Below are 17,905 nucleotides of genomic sequence, written 5' to 3' on the forward strand. Positions count from 1 at the left end.
TTCAAGTCCTGTGTAAAACACTATTAAAATGTTTTATCAAAGTGTACTTAATTTCCCCTCATTAGAAGTGGCTGACCCTGACCACCATCGTGGGGCTAGGCTGCCCCGGTTGGCTGCCCCAGCCGCTGGAGCCAACGACAGGATCGTCCTCCGCCCTACTGAGGCCAAGCCCCCACATAGACCCCCAGGTGAACAAGTAGTACACTTTATTGTAGTACAAATCTAATTGAAGCATACAAAAGTTATTCCAAGTATATTTGTTGCTTTAAAGTATGCTTAACGTGTACTTTTAAACAGTGTCCTTCACAGTGGATCTGCGGGACGCCCCGCTGAGCTCCGCCCCCTCGTCCTGGAACGCTGCTGCCTCCGCCCGCCGCCGGGCGCTCGGAGGCGCCGAGGCGGACCTCTCTGGGACAGAGCGCTCCCAGTTCGCCAACGGCCAGAGGTCCCAGGCCCCAGGCAGCCCGCCAGCCTCTGATGTTCCTGAAGGCGTGGCGGGCAGAGGTAAGTGCGCGTTCAGCCCGTTTCCCCCTGTGCAGGAGCGTCTGAGGAACGGCAGGATCCCCCGGGAGAAGCTCCGGGGCCCGCCCCCCCACCAGGCAGGGGAAGAGGCCGGGCCCTCTGGGAAGAGGCAGAAGAACGGGGGCCGCTGTTTCCCTGACCAGAGGCTGACCGCTGAGCCCGAGCTGGAGGAGAAGCTGTTGGATAGCAGAGGTAAGAATGGCATCTCTTACACAAATAAATCAATCCAATGGAACTCTTCTTTTTTTATAGGATTGAGCCTGCATACCATAAAACTTTAATTATTAGCCCGGGCTTTCATTTGTTTCAATCCCTGAACTCAAGCGGCATGTGTTTGGGACAGGCGTCCATATGGAACAGGCCTTTAATTCCTTTGGATTTTCCTTTTGGTGAACTGATGCCATCTATTGGCGAAAGTTGGTAATGCTCGGAAATACGTCTGTGATGTTGTCACGCGACCCTGGCAAGGCGCCGGCGTCTAATTGAGACCGGCGTTTATGTTTCAAACGTGTGTGTGTGCAGATGAGCCGGCCCAGGGCTCCCTCAGCGGCCCCCAGCGAGACCCACCCGGGCCCCAACCCTTCCCCAAACCTGAGCTGGCCATGACACAGAGCCTCACTCTCATCAGCTCAGAGAACTGGTGAGACACACACACACACACACACACACCACACACACTCAGAATTTCCCCCCACACACACACACACACACACACACACAGAATTAGTCGAAGCAATCCGAACTTGTGTTTCATCTGACTGACCTGCTGTGGTTCTGAACGCAGGCAGGAGAAGATGGAAGGGCTCACGGTGCTGCGCAGTCTGGCCCAGAACCACGAGGACACGCTGCTCCCCAGGCTCCGCGACGTCTGCCTCGCCCTCGTTCAAGAGGTAGCTCCCCCTCACTGGGCCTGCTCCCTGGTGCTCTCTCTCTCTCTACCGCGTAACATGGAGACCAGCGTCTGTCACTGTGGGTGGGCGTGTGAGTGGGCGGGCGGCTGGGTGTGGACAGTCCGTCACTGTCTGCAAGTGTAAAACAAACTCAATACTGTCTACAGCTTAGTCTATAGACCTCGCTGTGTGTAAAACCATCCCCATCAATTCTACACCATAGAACGAGTGGTTGATTCGCCATGAACAAAGTTAGCTAAACACAGCCTTGAATGAAGCGAAGAGTGTGAAACATATTATTATGTAACGCCTGCATTTCCTTCATATAGCGCTTTCCAAGACACTCAAAGAACCTTTACAGAGTGAGTGGTGTCTACTACGTGTGTGTCTGGTTCTCAGGTGAAGAACCTGCGTTCGGGCGTGTCCCGCGTAGCCGTGTGCACGCTGGGCGTCCTGTACTGCCACCTGCAGCGGGCCATGGACAAGGAGGTGGAGACCACGGCCAGGGCGCTGCTGCACAAGGCGGCCGAGAGCAACGCCTTCATCCGGGAGGAAGTGGACGCGGCGCTGGGCCACATGGTGCGGCACTGCACGCCGGCACGCTGCATCAACGCCTTCCTGGACGGGGGTTTGAGGTCAGGGGGCTGCACGCACACGCACAACGCAGACACAAACACACTGTATTGCGCCTTGTTATGTTTTCTAGTATATCTACCACAGTAACGGTATTGCAAGATTAAATCTATGATTCATAAAAAGTACAAAGAATCAGCGGCAGATGCAAACGCACAACAGAAAAAGTAGACATTTAAACAGGACTTGAGTGTCAAAGGAAACGTTTCTAACATCCTTAATCTGCTTTGGACTGGTACGTAGGATACTCCAGAGGTCTAGCCGATGTTTCCTTATCTCCATCCGTTGTGTACTTCTGTGGTTTGTGTCTCTTTGTGTGCGTCCTTCATGTTGAGCCTGTGTGCGTCTGCAGCCACCTGAGCGCGGCGGTGAGGAAGTGCGCCGCCCAGCACCTGGCCGACCTGCTGGAGAGGGTGGGCGTGGCCCGCCTGCTGTCCGGAGGGAAGGACGTGACGGACAGAATCCTCCCGGCCGTGGTCAAGCTGGCCCTGGACTCCTCCCCGGAACCCAGGCACGTAGAGCCCCCGGTGGCTTCCTGTGTTGGCTGAAGGCTTTGGCGTGTGTCCAACGGCTCGGTGACGTGCCGGTCTCACTCCTCCCCCTTCAGGTCCTTTGGCCGCCGGATGTTGCTGTTCCTGTCCTCCCACCGGGACTTTGATAGCCTCCTGGAGAAGAACATCCCCACCAAGGACCTTTCCGCCGCCCGCAAGGCGGTCAGTGGACTCAAGGCAAAGGTACGGAAGGCCCCGCCCTCTTGCCCCACCCTACCGCCTGGTGACGGGTCTTGTGAACGTTGTTGTTGTTGTGTCAGGGTCAGGGTCAGGGTTTGGGTGAGACGCCCCAGACCCCAGCCTCGCTTCCCGGCAGTGGCACCGCCAGGGCCTCGACGCTCCAAAGGAAGCTCCCCAAACCGACCATAGCCCCCAGCCCCACCACCACCACCACCGCCACCCCGACCAACACCGCCACCACCACCCCCAGGTGAGACTCCTCCCAGACACATGACAGCCACCTTGGAAATATGTTGGTGAAAGTAAAAGCCTTACTTATGCTATGAGGTCAGCTCCTCTCTCGGGGTCGTGTTCCAGAACACACATGATGGCTTTTGTTTGCAATGTCTCTCCTATATTAATTCTTTAAGAATATCTTTTATCTTATTTCCAAGATTATATATATATATATATATCTATATATATATATGTAGTATGTATGTATGCAATTTCATGACATTATATTTTGTGGTACCCTCCAGGGAGCCCAACAGCAAGTACAGCTCCAAACCTCAGGGGCCCATCATCGAAGACAAGGCTGAGTACATCAGGCAGCTCACCGCTCTGCTGGAGTCAAAGGACTTCAGGGAGCGCATCAAAGGCCTCGACCAGCTGGTGGCCGACTGCCAGCACAACCCCAGCATGGTCATCCGCAGCCTGTTCCCGGTCCGTAAAACCCTCCCACTGCTCGTAAACGCCCACTACCTCACACTCGCCCTTATCCCCTCTCCTGGTTGGACTCCCTCCTGTCCCCTTTTTGTTCACCTGTTCCCCGTTTCTCCCCGCTCCCCCAGGTGTTTGACCTCTTCAGAGACCGCCTGCAGGAGTCCAACCGTAAGGTGAACCTGTACGCCCTGGAGGCCCTGCAGGGGATGGTGCGCCTGCTGAAGGACAACCTGTCCGGGGTGCTCAACCACCTGGTGCCCGCCATCGTGGACAACCACCTCAACTCCAAGAACCGCGCTGTGTACTCGGCCGCCACAGGGGCGCTCTGCGAGCTGGTCCTGAACCTCGGTGAGGGCCTGGTGGGGAGCTGTCCAGAACACGGTCCGGTCTGACCACAGCGTTGTCCTTGTTACTCATGTGTTCTTCCCTTGCCCCTCTCCAGACAACAGCCTCCTCCTGGAGCCGTTCTGCTTCAAGGCACGGGTTCTTAGCGGCCAAGCAAAGGTGGACCTGATCGAGAAGGTTGCAGGTTTGTTAATGGCAAAAAAATGTGTTTGTTTTGTTCTTGGCAATGATCAGCACCAAACATACGTATACCATTGTGTGGCCAATCAAGAGGCATCTGATCCGCTCTGCTCTGCCGCCTCCATCTCCTCCGTCTCTTCCTTGGTTTCCTCCTCCTTCTCTCTTCTGTCTCCTCCCCTCCCCCTTTCCCTCCGTCTCCTCCTCCCCCCCCCAGAGCTGGTGACGGAGCTGTACCCCCGCCGGCCCCAGCTGGTGGAGCAGAAGGCGCTGCCCCTGCTGTGGGGCCTGCTGGGCCCGTCCAGCGGCAGCGTGCACCGGGCGACCACCAGCCTGTGCCGAGCCCTCCACAATCAGATGGGGCCCGGCCTGCGGCAGAGCGCCGCCTCCCAGCCCCCGAGCGTCGGCAAGGACCTCAACCAGCTGCTGAGAACCATGTCCTGAATAAAAAATGACGTAAGGACGGGAACGAGAAGACTCACTGCTCTCTTTGCACTTTTACAGGTAGCTTGTGTTGCACTTTAACAGGTACAATTTACAATTACAATTAGGGCATTTTATCCAAAGCGACTTACATCGGATAATACACACATTGACACGCCGACGGCAGAGTCAACCATGCAAGGTGACAGCCAGCTCGTCGGGAGCAGTTAGGGTTAAATGACTTGCTCAGGGACACATCAACACTCAGCTAGGAGGAGCTGGGGATCGAACCAGCAACCTATTACAATACAACTGTTCTACCTCCTGAGCTAAGCCGATCCGAACAGGTAGCCTCTCAAAGCCTGTTATCAAAGCCTGGGGCCTCATTGATCAACCGTACTTACGCACAGATTTGTGCGTAAGGAGGGCGTAAGATCATTGCCACGCAAAGTATGGAATTTACCAAAATGTAAATTTAAGCAGAGCTCTGGCCAAGCTTACGAACAGAATCTAGTGGTAGAATAGCGATATTACAAGTGCAAAGCAAAGCATTTAAGAGTGTCAACGTCTGCATTAAGCAATCGACATCCACATATCTCCCATGTTTACTTTAATTAGAAAACATAAAATTACTCCCTTGTCTAATTTTAAACAGACAAATTACCTAATTGGTGTCAAACCCTATAAAAGACAGCTGTGAGAAATGTTTGAAATCTAGTGCAATGGCTGATCTTGCGTTATTGGAAGACTTGGCAAACCATGCGCTCCGCAGGGAGCGCGTTGTCAAAGATTGTACTGGTCTGCATGGAGAGAGCACAGAGTGGCTTCTTAGTAGGTACCATTTCCCAAAGAATGTACTCCTGGATTTGTGTCGTGATTCAGGGCCAATGTTGGCTTGAGACACGAGACTCACAAACGCAATCACTGTGCATATCCAATTCGTTTCCACCCTGGGATTTTTAGCTACCGGCACATTTCAGCGTGAGTTTGGAGACATATCCGGCATTTCTCAGCCATCAATGTGTTAATCCAGATAATTCAATAACCACAACGACAGTTGATCAAGTTGAAACGTTTACTGAACGTTAGCATATTACATGCACAACCATGGCTGCCGCCATTATTCCCCGATAGAACAGCAAGCATCACAAACTGCGCACGCGCAGTAGATAACATGCAACTTAACAATCTCCCCTTTTTCTTTAAAGAATTTATTTTTTACAAAACTAAGAACATTTTTCAAAACGAAGAACATTTGGATTTGAACATCAGGAATCCACACATTTCAGTGTAACACTGTCCAAGAAATAGAACATCAACATCGGTTATATTTTAAACCTACAACAGCTAAACAGGTGTGATTAAATGACAGTTTTAATGACCAAACTAACTAGTCTATTGTCAAGATCATTTAGTCTTTAAGATGCAGTACACCTTCGCTGAGGGCCCTCAGCAGACTTAGTGCAGAAGTCCCTGTCTTCGTCAAGCAGTTAGCAAGCTGTTCCTTGGTAGGTAACCACATGATCTGCTGAACAGCTCCAGAGTGCATGAGCTCCTTAATACTGCTGATTTCGAGGCGGAGTCTCTTTTCTGTGACAGACTTTGTAGACTTGACAGCATCAAGAAGAGAATGATTATCCGTTACACACACAATGGGCAAATTGCTGTGTGTGCAATCCCCAGTGGTAAACTCTGAGTAGATAGTAGCTAGAAAAACTCCACTGTCAATCCCATCTGCAAGTGCCAATGTCTCTCCTGCTAACGTACTCCGTGCAACTCTCCTGATGCGTTTTGACTGCCAGCATATTGGTGAAAACTTCCCATCTTCTCCCATAAGCATGATAAAATGTCCACCCTGTGTTCCTCCATCTGCAAGGTTCCCCATTGAGGAATCACTGAACACGACTAGTTTGAGGGAACAGTTTTCTCCCAAGTACTGAAACCTCAAGATCACCTCTTCTGATTTTAGTTTTCTGATGAGTTTGTTTGCACAGTGCAGGGTTTGGACAGTAGCATGCTTTGTGTTAGATGCCAAAATGGATATTTTACATCGGGTCTGCTCTGTCTTGCTACCAACAATATCTGGCCAATCTTTGATTTAAGCATGTCAAGCTCGATTTCTGTTAAAGGAGCCTCATGCTGTGTTGCTCTGGTGGGGTCCACATGAATGTTGTACCTGTATCTCATCCTTCAGGGAATGAACCTGCATTCCAATGTAGCTGAAGCTGTGGTGTTCTTCACGTCCAACTTGAAAAGCATCTTTCAATTGGGGGATGACAGCTGTGGAGAACGCATGTGAACCACCCCAGATAAAGTCATCCACATGAGCTGCAAGGATCCCCATTACATCACAGGAATCATCCAGCCAGTAGAATACTGCTGGATCAACTTTTGACACAGTAGCTCCCAACTGCTGCATAGTGTCTTTCACTCTATTGTACCAGTACAAAGAAGCATCTGTAAGGCCATAAACACACTTTTTCAACTTCCATACAGTTCCTTTGCACTGTGCTTCTTGGGGTGGGCGAATGTAGACATTTCGGGTTAACTCTTTACCTTGTAAAAAAGGCTGCTTTAATGTCCATGGAGTTCAGCTGCCATTTATTTTGACATATGACAGCCATGATCATCTTTAGAGATTCTGAAGCACATGTAGGCTTTTGTAGTCTTTGGGAAGGTCTTGTGTGTTTCTTTCTTCAAAGCCTCTCGCAACTAGTCTGGCTTTAGGTACAATGCCATCAGGTGTTTCCTTGAGTGTGCACACCCACCTTGTTGAGATGCATTTCTGACCCTCATCTTTTACCTCTTCAAATACATCATTCTTTTTCCAGTTGCTGAGTTCATTGTGTTTGGCAGGTATGAAGGCATCATCATCCACTATCAGTATGTCATCCTCATTGTAGTCAGTACATACCTTGGCATACTCAGGCAGAATAACTTGAAGATCTTTCATTTGTCCTAAGTCAACTGACCTTGTTGTGCCATCAGTTTCCTCGGGCTCACTGTACTGCACATTATAACAGTTTTTGTGTTTTCCAGTGGCCTTTCCTGCCCGGCTGAGAATTTTTCCAGTGTGGGTTTGGCCACTTTCATTGTCTGTGTATTGAACCAACTGTCCAGCTTTCAGCCTCAGGCCTTCACAAGTCGCGGTTGAGTTTATCTGTGACGTGACAGGTTGATCGAGATCACCTCCTCCAGGCTGTACTGATGCATGAGGGGTTCAGTGTTATCCTCAGCATCAAGGTGTTCATCATTTGTAGGTTCCACTTCCTGTAATTCATCGTCACTGTCATAGTTATGATCATTGAGTCCAACTGCTGGTGTCATTGTAAGCTTTTCATTGACAATTATTCGATCTCCCTTTGTATTTTCTTCCAGCTCTGGGTGATTATCAGCACAACATAGACAATTTCATCCGCTCACATTACACGTATACAATGCACAATACAATACACATGTTTGAATGAAACAAACTCATGCCACTTTAACAATGTCTGTGTGTTTAAAATATTATAAAATTGTTATTAAAACTGTCTTTTATCAGGTCAATCTAGGATAGGATGGTGCTATTTCAAGCACCACCTGTGAGTGTCCCTGAGGTGTGCGCACCTGGAAAGCTGAAAAAGGCCAACAAAGAGCAGCATACGGTCAAGGAGCTGTTTCCTCGGGCCGAATTCAACCCTCTTGATCGGGAGCCCACAGAAGAGGACTCTTGCCTCATTGCAAGAGACATTTCAGGGGTCCTCCTGGGCAATGGCATGGTTCATGGAACCTGAGCCAGGAAGATCCATTGCTGAGCCGGTGGACCTCACATCTTTGACTGTGCGGTCCATAATTGCCCGGCACCAGAAGCAGGGTCCTCAGGGCATTGTGGCTGCAATGATGGTCACTGACCAACAGCGGGATGCTGTGCAAGCTGCCACTGTCGGTCAGAGCACCAGCACCCTTTGGCACACTCTTTGGAAGGGCAGACTGACGGCCAGCAATTTTGGCGCCGTGTTGCCAGCTCTGCTGAGGGGAAGGAGTTTTGCTCCATCGGTCATCAGCAGGTTGCTAAGCCACAGATCCCTTGACCATGTGCAAGCGATCCATTTGGGGCGTATGAATGAGAAGGACGGAGTCAAGGCCTATGAGCACTGAGCAGGCCACCAAGTTTCAGGTCAAAGAGTCAGGCTTGCTGCTTGCACCCTCAGGGATGTTGGGTGCTTCAACAGATGGTTTGGTGGGAGAATCATCCATCATCGAGGTCAAGTGTCCTTACAGTGCCTGAGTCCTGACAATCGATGAGAAAAGTCTTTCTAAGTTCTTCTTAGAAAAGTATGGCATGGCCTTTATTCTCTTTTTTGCCGTTTTGCACATCACTGGGACAGAGCGCTGCGCTTTTGTGACCTGGACCACCAAGGGCACTCTGGTCTTTGAAGTGGATATTGTCCGGTCTTGGGACTGGAGGGGTTCTATAAATCCATCCTTTTGCCGAAGTTGATGGAGCAATAAATTAATTAATCTCTGGTCATGTTTGGTTTCCAGTTTCTGTATCAAAGCAGATTAAAGAAAATATTCAGTCTAATGATTACAGCATGCACGCGCTTGTTGATTTTAACTCCAAAGAAATTTACAATGGTTCGCAAGATCCATCATGAGAATGATCTTACGAGCGTGGATCCATCGTTATAGGTCTTTTTATACTGCCAAGCCGGGTGGGTCGCAGCTTGGCCCGCCCAGCGATTTCACTGTCTTATCTCAAGTTTCCGAATGTTTATATATATTTTTTTGAATGAAGACACCCGCATGCAATAATGAGTTCACTTTTGAGTGTAGGCTACAAACGCGATGAACTATGGTCAGGGATGATCGTAGCTGTCTAGACACGGCCCAATAAATAGTGAACTTCATCACAGCCTCACCGAAGCGTCTACAGTGCTTAATGCAAACAATCGCAACAAAAAAACGCCTGCAGAAATTCTCAGACACCCGCTGGTCTCAGCATGGTTCATGTCTTCTGTCATTGATCAATATGAGGACATTTTAACTATGATGGTTGAATTAAAATCAGAAGGGGGCAACAAGTGCAACTCGAAAGCGACCTCCCAGACAAGAGCAATGGAATCATTTGATATTATTATATGCCTTGTGATAGGGTTTCCTTGTGACGTGGCGTTTGATCGGTACATTTCGGCTGGGCATGTATTTTTGGAATTCTAAATTGCTGCAATAAATTATGTTGTTGTTGACCTTATCATGTTCTGCATTCCTGCAAACTTGTTGCTTTTCCGCGACAATCGCGTTTTCTTGGTTAATTGGGTCATTCAAGTGAATCGCGTAGAACCGGAGAGTTCTTTTAACTGTGTGTTCACACCAAACGCGACGGGGCGACAGGATCCCATACAAAGTGAACGTATAGACGTGTTTCGGGTGAATTTTTCACGAGAGAAAACAGGCGACAAGTTTTGATTTGTCGCACCACACTTTTGCTGTGAACAGGCGAGCACGTTCACGAGAATTTGTTGCGCGAAAAATTCGCTCGAGTTCAAATATTTGAACTCGAGCGAATTTCGCGTGATGACAGCCAATCAGCGTTCAACAGCGTGGCCACTGAGTCACATGTGTAACGTAACAGCCAATCAGCGTTCAACCGTTGAACTCAGTGCAGTGCAGTCCGGGGTGAACTGCAGCATGGAGGAGTAGCTTCGCCACTGAGGCCCCGTCCACACAAAGCCGAAACGGGCGAAACCGTTACGGTTTCGATCTATCCGGTTTCGAAGTATCTCCGTAAAGACGAAGCCAAGCGAAACCGGATAGATCTGTAGAAACGCTGTAGTAAACATTCCAGGCCCATAAGGGGCGCTGCTCCTGGTACACAAATCCAGAAGAAGAAGAGGCGAGCATGCGCATAAAGGCTGCCCCCCGAACCACTAACAACACAAACAAACAGCTCTTCTACGATGGCGAACTAGATTCTCAATAAATAATGGCTTAGCAACCCAACAAGGGACATGATATGCTGCAGAACGATTACAAGCTTGTAGTCCGCCATCATCTTTTTTGTTGTGATTTCTGAGACTCCGCGGGCTTAAGAGCCATTGGCTAGGAGGTCGAGGTGGGGCGATGACGTCATGGTTTGCGGTTTCAGTCGGTTTCAGGCGTCCACACGAAACCAAAACGAAACCGGATAGATATGAAACCACCTCCGAGGGTGGTTTCAGAAGTTTGCGGTTTCGGTCAGCGGATTCGCCGGCTTCGTGTGGACGGAAGGCCGAACCGTACAAGACCTTTGCGGTTTCGCCATGAAATCGGCTTCGTGTGGACGGGGCCTGATTGAGCAGCAGGTGTTATTCAACGCTAGCTTCTTGGCATTGGATGATCTCTCCCAAACAGGGCACGCATACTCTGCAGTGGAGTAGCACAAGGACAGAGCAGTAGATCTTAGTGTGTGTGCTGTGACTCCCAATTTGGAGTTGGTCAGCTTCCGGAGGATGTTATTTCGGGAGTTTGTTTTTTTTGACATGTTCCTTATAGGAGAGTGCGATCCAGTGTTGCATCAAGGTAGACAGGGTTGGTGCAGTGCTCAAGAGGTGCTCTAGACCATGTGATGTTAAGAGGTCTGTTTGCTTCCCGGTTCCTGAGATGGAACGAGCAGGCTTGGGTCTTCGCAGGGTTTGTGTGCAGGTGGTTGCGCTTGTAGTAGAAGTGTAGCTCAGCTAGGGCTGAGGTGAGATTCGCTTCTACAGCTTTAAACGTGTTCTCTTGGGATGTTACACAGAGGTCGACAGCGTAGATGAACCGTTCAGTGGTCTTGTCCATTGGCTGTTCATTGGTGTAGATGTTATATAGTAGTGGAGCCAGCACACTACCTTGAGGTAAGCTATTCCGTTTGCTTGTTGTTAAGGACAACAAAGAAATGCCTATCTTTCAAGAGGGCTCAGATGAGGTCTGTCAGTGCCAGGTCTTCTCCAAGATCTTTTTCAGGAGGAGGCGGAGGTACACAGAGTCACATGCGGCAGACATCAACAAAGACGGCGTCGGCTCCTGTCACCAGACCTTTATGGAACCCGTCTTCTATGTGCTGTGTGAGATTCAGAAGTTGACTTGTTGTGGATTTGACGGGTCGGAATCCAGCTTGTTGAGGGACGACGGCTGGTTCAACGACTGGGGCAAGCCTGTTGAGGACCTGGGGCCTCATGTACTAAGACTTGCGTGGATTTCATACTGAAACTTGGCGTACGCCAAAACCCAGAAACTGTCTTACGCACAAATAAATTCAGATGTATCAAAGTGTGCGAACGCATGGATCCAAGCACGTTTCTTTTGTACATCTCAATCAACGTGGAATTGAGCGCACATGCCGACGTGCCAAACTCCTCCCTGTCCACGCCCTCATTTAAATATGCAATTTCATTTAAATAGGCCTCTGGACCTGAGATTCATCTCTTAATCCGATCGCCTGGCACCATGAACAGAGTTAAAAAACGCAACTTCACGGAGTCCGAGCTCGAGATTTTGCTCCACGAGGTAGAAATGCGCAAGCATATGTTATTTGGTACCCTGTCAACAGGGATAAATGCTAAACAAAAGAAAAATGAGTGGGAGCGTGTTTGCGAGGCCGTCAATGCAGTGGGGTCTCAGCAGCACACACACTCTGAAATTAAAAAAAAGTGGTCAGACCTCAAGGTGGAGGTGAAGCGGAGGGTTTCTGCCCACCGCCGAAGCGTGACCGCAACAGGTGGGGGGACGGGAGTGGGGGAACTCTCCCCCTTCGATTTGAGAGTGGCCGCTTTGATCGGTGACACAGCTCTCACCGGAGTGGTGGGAGCCCATGAAGGGGACACCGATCATCCCCAAGGTAAATATGCTGAATTCATAAATGCTGTAATTATACTGGTCATACAATTGGCTGCTTACAATACACATAAGTCGTGCGTAAAGATGCCAGGATATTAAAGACTTTGACTCGTGTTTATTAACTTAGATTTTTTATTTTTGAATAGACAAGCAAGGAGAGGGCACGGTTTGCTCCGTCGGCCCCGGCGTCTCCTCCGTCGGCCGCGGCGTCTCCTCTGTCGGCCCCGGCGTCTCCTCCGTCGGCCCCCGGGGTCTCCTCCGTCGTCCCCCGGCGTCTCCTCCGGCGTCTCCTCCGTCGTCCCCGGCGTCTCCAGCCCCGGCGTCTCCTCCGTCGGCCCCGGCGTCTCCAGCGTCACCGCTGACTCCGGTTTCTCCACCGGCTCCGCTGCACGCGGCGCCTCCAATTCATCTGCCAACCACCCGACCGGCCGTGTCCTCAACCGAGCTGTGCTGGAGTCACAGGCAGAAATAGTCAGAGCCATCGGTGGCATTAATGATCGCCTTGATCGGCTTATAAATTACTGTATTATAAATGTATAAATGTGCGCGTCAATAAATACACTTGTGTCAAAGTAAATTCTGTCCTTGCCTCTTTACATGCTTGAAATCACATTCTGCCGGGCCCGTATGGCTCCTCGGGGTGGGTTGCAGTTGACGGGTCCGGCATCCGGTTCCTCCAGTGGGGGGTTGTGCTGCTCTGGCAGTGGTATGCCATGGCGGTGTGCCACATTGTGGAGGATGCCACAGGCCATCACAATGTGGCACACCTTCTCAGGTCTGTAGAGTAGCATCCCCCCCGACCTGTCCAGGCATCGCCACCGTCCCTTCAGCAGGCCGATTGCCCTCTCCACAATTATTCGCGTCCGGGAATGGAGGTCATTATACCTCCTCTCTTGGTCGGTGTTGGGGTTCGTAAGAGGGGTCATCAGCCACGTTCTTAGGGGGTAGCCACGGTCCCCTGGGGTCAGATGAAGCCGCAGAATACAATACACAACGTAAAAACCACACAATGAATGAATGCAGAAGTGCACCGCGGGCGACATTTCTAACTTTACGCCCGCTTTTACTGACGTGAATACTGAACACGTCAGAGAAACATGATATTTGGATGTGCACAAGCCCCAGATGTGCATTACGCTGGTTTATACATACGGGACAATTACACGAATAAAGCATTTACTCACCCAGAAGCCACCCATCGCGCACAGTGCCAGCCTCCAGCCTGTTCCCAACCATGCTGTTGGTCAGAATGAATGAATCGTGCGTTGAACCAGGCCACCTTGCCACGATGTTAAGGAGCTGCATTTGCGCATCACATATCACTTGGACATTGATAGAATGAAAGTGTTTCCTGTTAACGTAAACAAATTCATCCTGTGATGGCGCTTTTATGGCAATATGTGTGCAGTCAACAGCTCCGATTACATTAGGGAAACCGGCTGTTGCTGCAAATTGCGCTTTAATGTGGGCCTGTTCAACAGCATTGTATGGGAATTTGATGTACCTGGATGACATTCGGATGATTCCGTCCCACACAGCTGGCATGGCTCGGCTCAGGGTGGACTGGCACACTCCTGACCGATCGGCCAGCTCCCGCTGGAAGGCCCCTGTTGCCAGGAACCCCAGCGTGGTCAGCACCTGTGTGGGCACGGACAACCCCTGGCTCCTGGCTGTGTGGCGCTCTAGGGCCGGCCGCAGCTCTGCGCACAGCTCCAGTAATACTGGCCTGGGGAAACGAAATCGGCTCATGAGCCAATCGTCATCATTTGCGAGTAAGTCCTCGCGTTCCCTAAATATACGTTCCCTTCGGATGTGACCATTTGCGATGTCCTCTTAACGCTAACACAGCCATTGTTAAAACAATTTTCTTCATCCATTGCGCATGCTTTTATAGCCACCCATATAATTGCAAGGTGTGTTAATTGTTCATTAGTGTGTCTCTGATTTGCAAATCACTCTGATGAGTCATTGTTTTCACCTTTTTTCCCAGTTTCCCAGCGTCACCTCTAAGTGTCGCCAAAGGAACAATAGCTGTAGAAACGTGCGTACGACAGCTCTGGAGCTGGCGTGGGGACCGCACATTTTTACGGTCATTTCACGTTTTGTACATCTGAACGTGAGCGTGGAAAAGGACGTACGCCACGTTTTTCTGCGTACGCAACCTTAGTACATGAGGCCCCAGGCGTTCAAACAGCTTGTACGGGTGGAATAGCAGGGAGATTGGGCGGAAGCTCTTTGCATATGCTGGATCTTTACCGGGTTTGAGAGAGCTATGATTATGGTTTTCCTCTTTGGGATGTTCCTTGTCAGAATCCCGCTCAATGTCGTTTATATACATCCTTAAGCCAAATCATCGGCTCGTAACACAACAACTGCAATCTATGTCTCCGGGTTCCCCCAACTTTGTATTGGGAGATTTACAAAGTTTTGAATACAGCCCCTTGCTAAATTTAATTAATAACTGTACATTAAAAAAGTATTTTCTGCTCAATCGAAAAGGTTTAACTGCTTTCTCATCCTCGACTGCATGTTTGTATACAACGCGCAGGCTTGATGCGCATGCTCCGCCTCGTCTTCTTCTTTTAGTCGAGGACCAGCGCCACACAGTGGCCTTGAATATGTACTTCAGCTTTACTACAGCTAGATGCGTTTTTGCATTGAGTCCGTCTTTATGGAGAAATTCCTGAAACACTACCAAGGAAATCGGAGGGGCAAAGATCGTTTTCGCTCGTGTGGAAAGGGCCTTAAAGGCTGATTATGGTCCCAAGTTCACGCAACGCAAGGACCAAGCAGACGCTTTGACGCAGTCGTGAAACTGTTTGGGTTCTGTTTCGGGTTTTAGTGAGCTGACCAATCACAGCCCTTGCTGCTGCGGAAGGTTACAATTTTTTTGGAAGTGCATATCAGGCCCTTAAAGGAGCATTTCATCGGTGGAGGCATGAATATGTATTGAAATTGGGTCCTATATGTAGTCAAATAATAAAATGAAATTCTAATTTGGTGCCGTCTTGACCGAGAAAAGGCAGAAAGTGACTTTTTGGCGCTTGTGGATTGAAGACAACAACTCCCACCATGCACAGCTTCGCTGGCGGCCACTCCCGCTGATCATCTCCGCCTATCGGACACCTCCTTGTTCCAGCTACTAATGGAACAAATCAGCGTGGAGCTTGACCCGACGTCACTAGAGTAGTGACGCTTGCACAGAAGCATACGGCCGACATCTTTCTTTATTCTGGGTGGAAATAGTAACATAGTTACGCCATTAAATGCGTTTATGTAAACATTTTTAGCGCGAAATGTGCATTTTAATTTCATAATGTTCGCTCGTTGAATGTGAAGGATGTTTGGTTTGATAGTTATGACGAAGAGGGAACGCTCCATTCACTTGCATGGACAGCGTCTCTGGTTGCTAAGCAACCTCAACGTCTTGGCGGACTATCTGCTGATCAACACTACGAATGCTGGAAACACACCAGACACACCATGTGAAGTTATTTAACCCGATTATTGTTATTTATATCCGAGATTATTTAATCTAACCCGATCTAAACTCTATCATGCACCCAAACACGGCGGCGTTTGGGTTTCCTACCTCGGACTCCTAAATCCAGCGCAGCCACTGGCGCGTTGAACCATTTTTGTGACACACAATGATCAAGCGTCAAGTTAGGCACGTTACACGCGTTTGGTGTGGCCGTAGCCCGTGTCCACCAAAAGCGATTTTTTATGCGGTTTCACCGCATAAAAAATGGGGCCAAGAAGGCGGAGGCCAAGAAGGCGAACACACGTCACCAAGACGGGGAGACAGCGCCAGGCGACTTACGCCACTATCTGCCAATTGATTGTGGATGCCTGGGCTGATATAACAGTCTCAACTGTGGTCCAAGCTTTCACGAAGGCAGGAATAATCACAGAACTGCCAGGCAACAGCAGCGACACTGACTCGGATAATGACGAGAGGGATCCGGGCATGTTGGATGCCGTACTCGCCCAACTGTTCAATTCGGACACACAAAAATTCGAGGGATTCGTAGACGGGGAATGAACTGAAAAAGTGAGCTTATTGTTAAGAGATATTGATATTGATCAGATATTGATCAGATATTGTTAATATGCACATTAACGTTTGAACATCGTTACCATGGGAGTTACCGGAGTTGTCAGAACGCTTAATAAAGTTTGACTTTATCTGACTGTTTTGTTGACATTCCCTTTAGCACAGCTCGGTCTAGTCGATGCATAACGCAACCCCAGTCAAACGTTTGACTGCATTATCTTCTATTCTATGCGCCTTATAATCCGGTGCGCCCTATATATGAAAACAGTTCTAAAATAGGCCATTCATTAAAGGTGCGCCTTATAATCCGGTGTGCCTTATAGTGCGGAAAATACGGTAGTCCTCGTTTGTATTTCTTTCGAAATGGTGAACTTTTGCATGGAGCCATCTTCTATGTCAGATCCAGTACCCTCCGCCAATGTACTTCAGTTTTATCAACAGCCTCTGTTATCTTAGCTTCAGACGCTGTGGATGTTAGTTTCTGCTGGTGAAGTCCCACCCACTGGCACTGCTCTAATAGGTCTGTAGCGTCAGTGGGTCCCACCCCCTAGAGGGGGGTGGGACTAGTGGTTGTAGTCTTACGAGAATCATCCCCTCTTACACTTCCTATTTTCTTGTACGCAAAAATCGTCATATTGCGTCATTGAAAACAGGAAGTGTTGGAGATCAATACGGATCTCTCCAGTCTCTCCAGAAAATAAAGGAATGATGCTAGACCATTCAAAAATATGCGGGGGGTTCTAAAAATACAAAGCTTATGTGAAATGGGTGAAGTTGCCCTTTAAGAGGGTCTGTAACCCCCTTGCGTTGCGTGAACGTGGGACCAAAATCATTCCTTTAGAGTCAACGATGTCCTCTCAAACAAGCTCCACTCATTCTTTACACAAATAGCTACCAGAGCCAGTCTAAGAATAGACTTAATAAAGTTTGCAGATGACTCGGTCATAGTAAGCCTGCTGAAACGAGGGAACTTGATCATAGACCGGTCGTTAAAGACTTGTCGTGGTGGATGCTTGTCATTTTAGGAAATCAGCACCATTCCCCAAACTCAGTCATTGAGGGAACTGAAATGATTTGGTGGAGCACAACGGATATTTGGGTACTGTGTTTGATACCAGGTTGTGCTTTCAGTCTAATGCAGATGGAATTTCTAAGAAGGTTCAAAAACATCTTTACTTCTAGAGGAATATAATTCCTTTACTGTGTGCACCAAAATATAATGGTTTTTTTTCATAAACATACTTTTATTGACTGTGTGCTGTCTTTATGTATTGTGATGTGGTTTAGGAACCTGACTCTAGCCATAGGCATTGTCGTCTCGTCAGGGTGGCCAGCAAAGTTATTGCGGTGCATCAAGCACAGGCTCATACCATATTTGGTCTGTATCTGTATCTATCCATCAACTGCAGAAGGAGTTTGAGCTTCTGCCTTCAGGTAGATAGGGTTCCAACGCAGAAACCCTTTTCTTTGCGCGGAAATTTGAAGACTAAATTGGCACAAATGACTGCATTAAGTCCTTTCTGCACTCAGTAATTTGCTTGTTTTTGTCTTCAGATGATTTGATCTACCATTGTACTGTATCC

General features: G+C 49.0%; 4 protein-coding genes and 1 long non-coding RNA gene across 8 annotated transcripts in view; 2 read left to right on the forward strand and 3 right to left on the reverse strand.

The window, feature by feature from the left end:
* scinlb (scinderin like b) overlaps positions 1-17,905 on the reverse strand; it is a 305,691-nt gene that overhangs the window by 27,947 nt on the left and 259,839 nt on the right. The gene's annotated exons all lie outside the window — the stretch shown is intronic.
* On the forward strand, positions 1,005-5,188 carry LOC132462492 (TOG array regulator of axonemal microtubules protein 1-like). Its single transcript, XM_060058044.1, has 10 exons — positions 1,005-1,162; positions 1,307-1,412; positions 1,812-2,047; positions 2,398-2,556; positions 2,653-2,779; positions 2,857-3,026; positions 3,298-3,481; positions 3,610-3,829; positions 3,924-4,010; positions 4,221-5,188. The coding sequence occupies exons 1-10, from the start codon at positions 1,020-1,022 to the stop codon at positions 4,445-4,447; spliced, it is 1,659 nt and encodes a 552-aa protein (XP_059914027.1). The 5' UTR covers positions 1,005-1,019; the 3' UTR covers positions 4,448-5,188.
* LOC132463441 (putative nuclease HARBI1) lies at positions 11,000-14,093 on the reverse strand. 4 transcript variants are annotated; one of them, XM_060059624.1, is made up of 4 exons: positions 13,770-14,093; positions 13,450-13,502; positions 12,855-13,223; positions 11,000-12,715 (listed from the first exon to the last, which is right to left on the reverse strand). In XM_060059624.1, exons 1-3 carry the CDS (start codon positions 14,012-14,014, stop codon positions 12,859-12,861), a joined length of 663 nt encoding a protein of 220 aa, XP_059915607.1. In that variant the 5' UTR covers positions 14,015-14,093; the 3' UTR covers positions 11,000-12,715; positions 12,855-12,858. The 4 variants fall into 4 exon arrangements, with proteins under 4 accessions (XP_059915607.1, XP_059915606.1, XP_059915605.1 ...); XM_060059623.1 differs by having other exon boundaries at positions 13,450-13,616; XM_060059622.1 differs by having other exon boundaries at positions 11,000-12,710; positions 13,450-14,093.
* Positions 11,000-14,099, reverse strand: LOC132463443 (uncharacterized). The gene is made up of 2 exons (XR_009527024.1): positions 14,065-14,099; positions 11,000-12,480 (listed from the first exon to the last, which is right to left on the reverse strand). It is a non-coding gene; the product is annotated as an uncharacterized LOC132463443 (long non-coding RNA).
* LOC132463442 (nuclear apoptosis-inducing factor 1-like) lies at positions 11,876-12,778 on the forward strand. Its single transcript, XM_060059625.1, has 2 exons — positions 11,876-12,266; positions 12,412-12,778. Exons 1-2 carry the CDS (start codon positions 11,876-11,878, stop codon positions 12,735-12,737), a joined length of 717 nt encoding a protein of 238 aa, XP_059915608.1. The 3' UTR covers positions 12,738-12,778.

Source organism: Gadus macrocephalus, chromosome 8 (assembly GCF_031168955.1).
Source record: "Gadus macrocephalus chromosome 8, ASM3116895v1".
NCBI classification, from domain to species: domain Eukaryota; kingdom Metazoa; phylum Chordata; class Actinopteri; order Gadiformes; family Gadidae; genus Gadus; species Gadus macrocephalus.

Coding starts and splice junctions, on each gene's coding strand:
- LOC132462492 (XM_060058044.1), top strand. CDS start 1,020: ATGTTTCAAACGTGTGTGTGTGCAGATGAGCCGGCCCAGGGCTCCCTC. Junction 1,163..1,306: donor CTCATCAGCTCAGAGAACTG/GTGAGACACACA, acceptor TTCTGAACGCAG/GCAGGAGAAGATGGAAGGGC. Junction 3,482..3,609: donor TCATCCGCAGCCTGTTCCCG/GTCCGTAAAACC, acceptor CCGCTCCCCCAG/GTGTTTGACCTCTTCAGAGA.
- LOC132463442 (XM_060059625.1), top strand. CDS start 11,876: ATGAACAGAGTTAAAAAACGCAACTTCACGGAGTCCGAGCTCGAGATT. Junction 12,267..12,411: donor GGACACCGATCATCCCCAAG/GTAAATATGCTG, acceptor ATTTTTGAATAG/ACAAGCAAGGAGAGGGCACG.
- LOC132463441 (XM_060059622.1), bottom strand. CDS start 14,014: ATGAGCCGATTTCGTTTCCCCAGGCCAGTATTACTGGAGCTGTGCGCA. Junction 13,224..13,449: donor GCGCGATGGGTGGCTTCTGG/GTGAGTAAATGC, acceptor ATCTGACCCCAG/GGGACCGTGGCTACCCCCTA.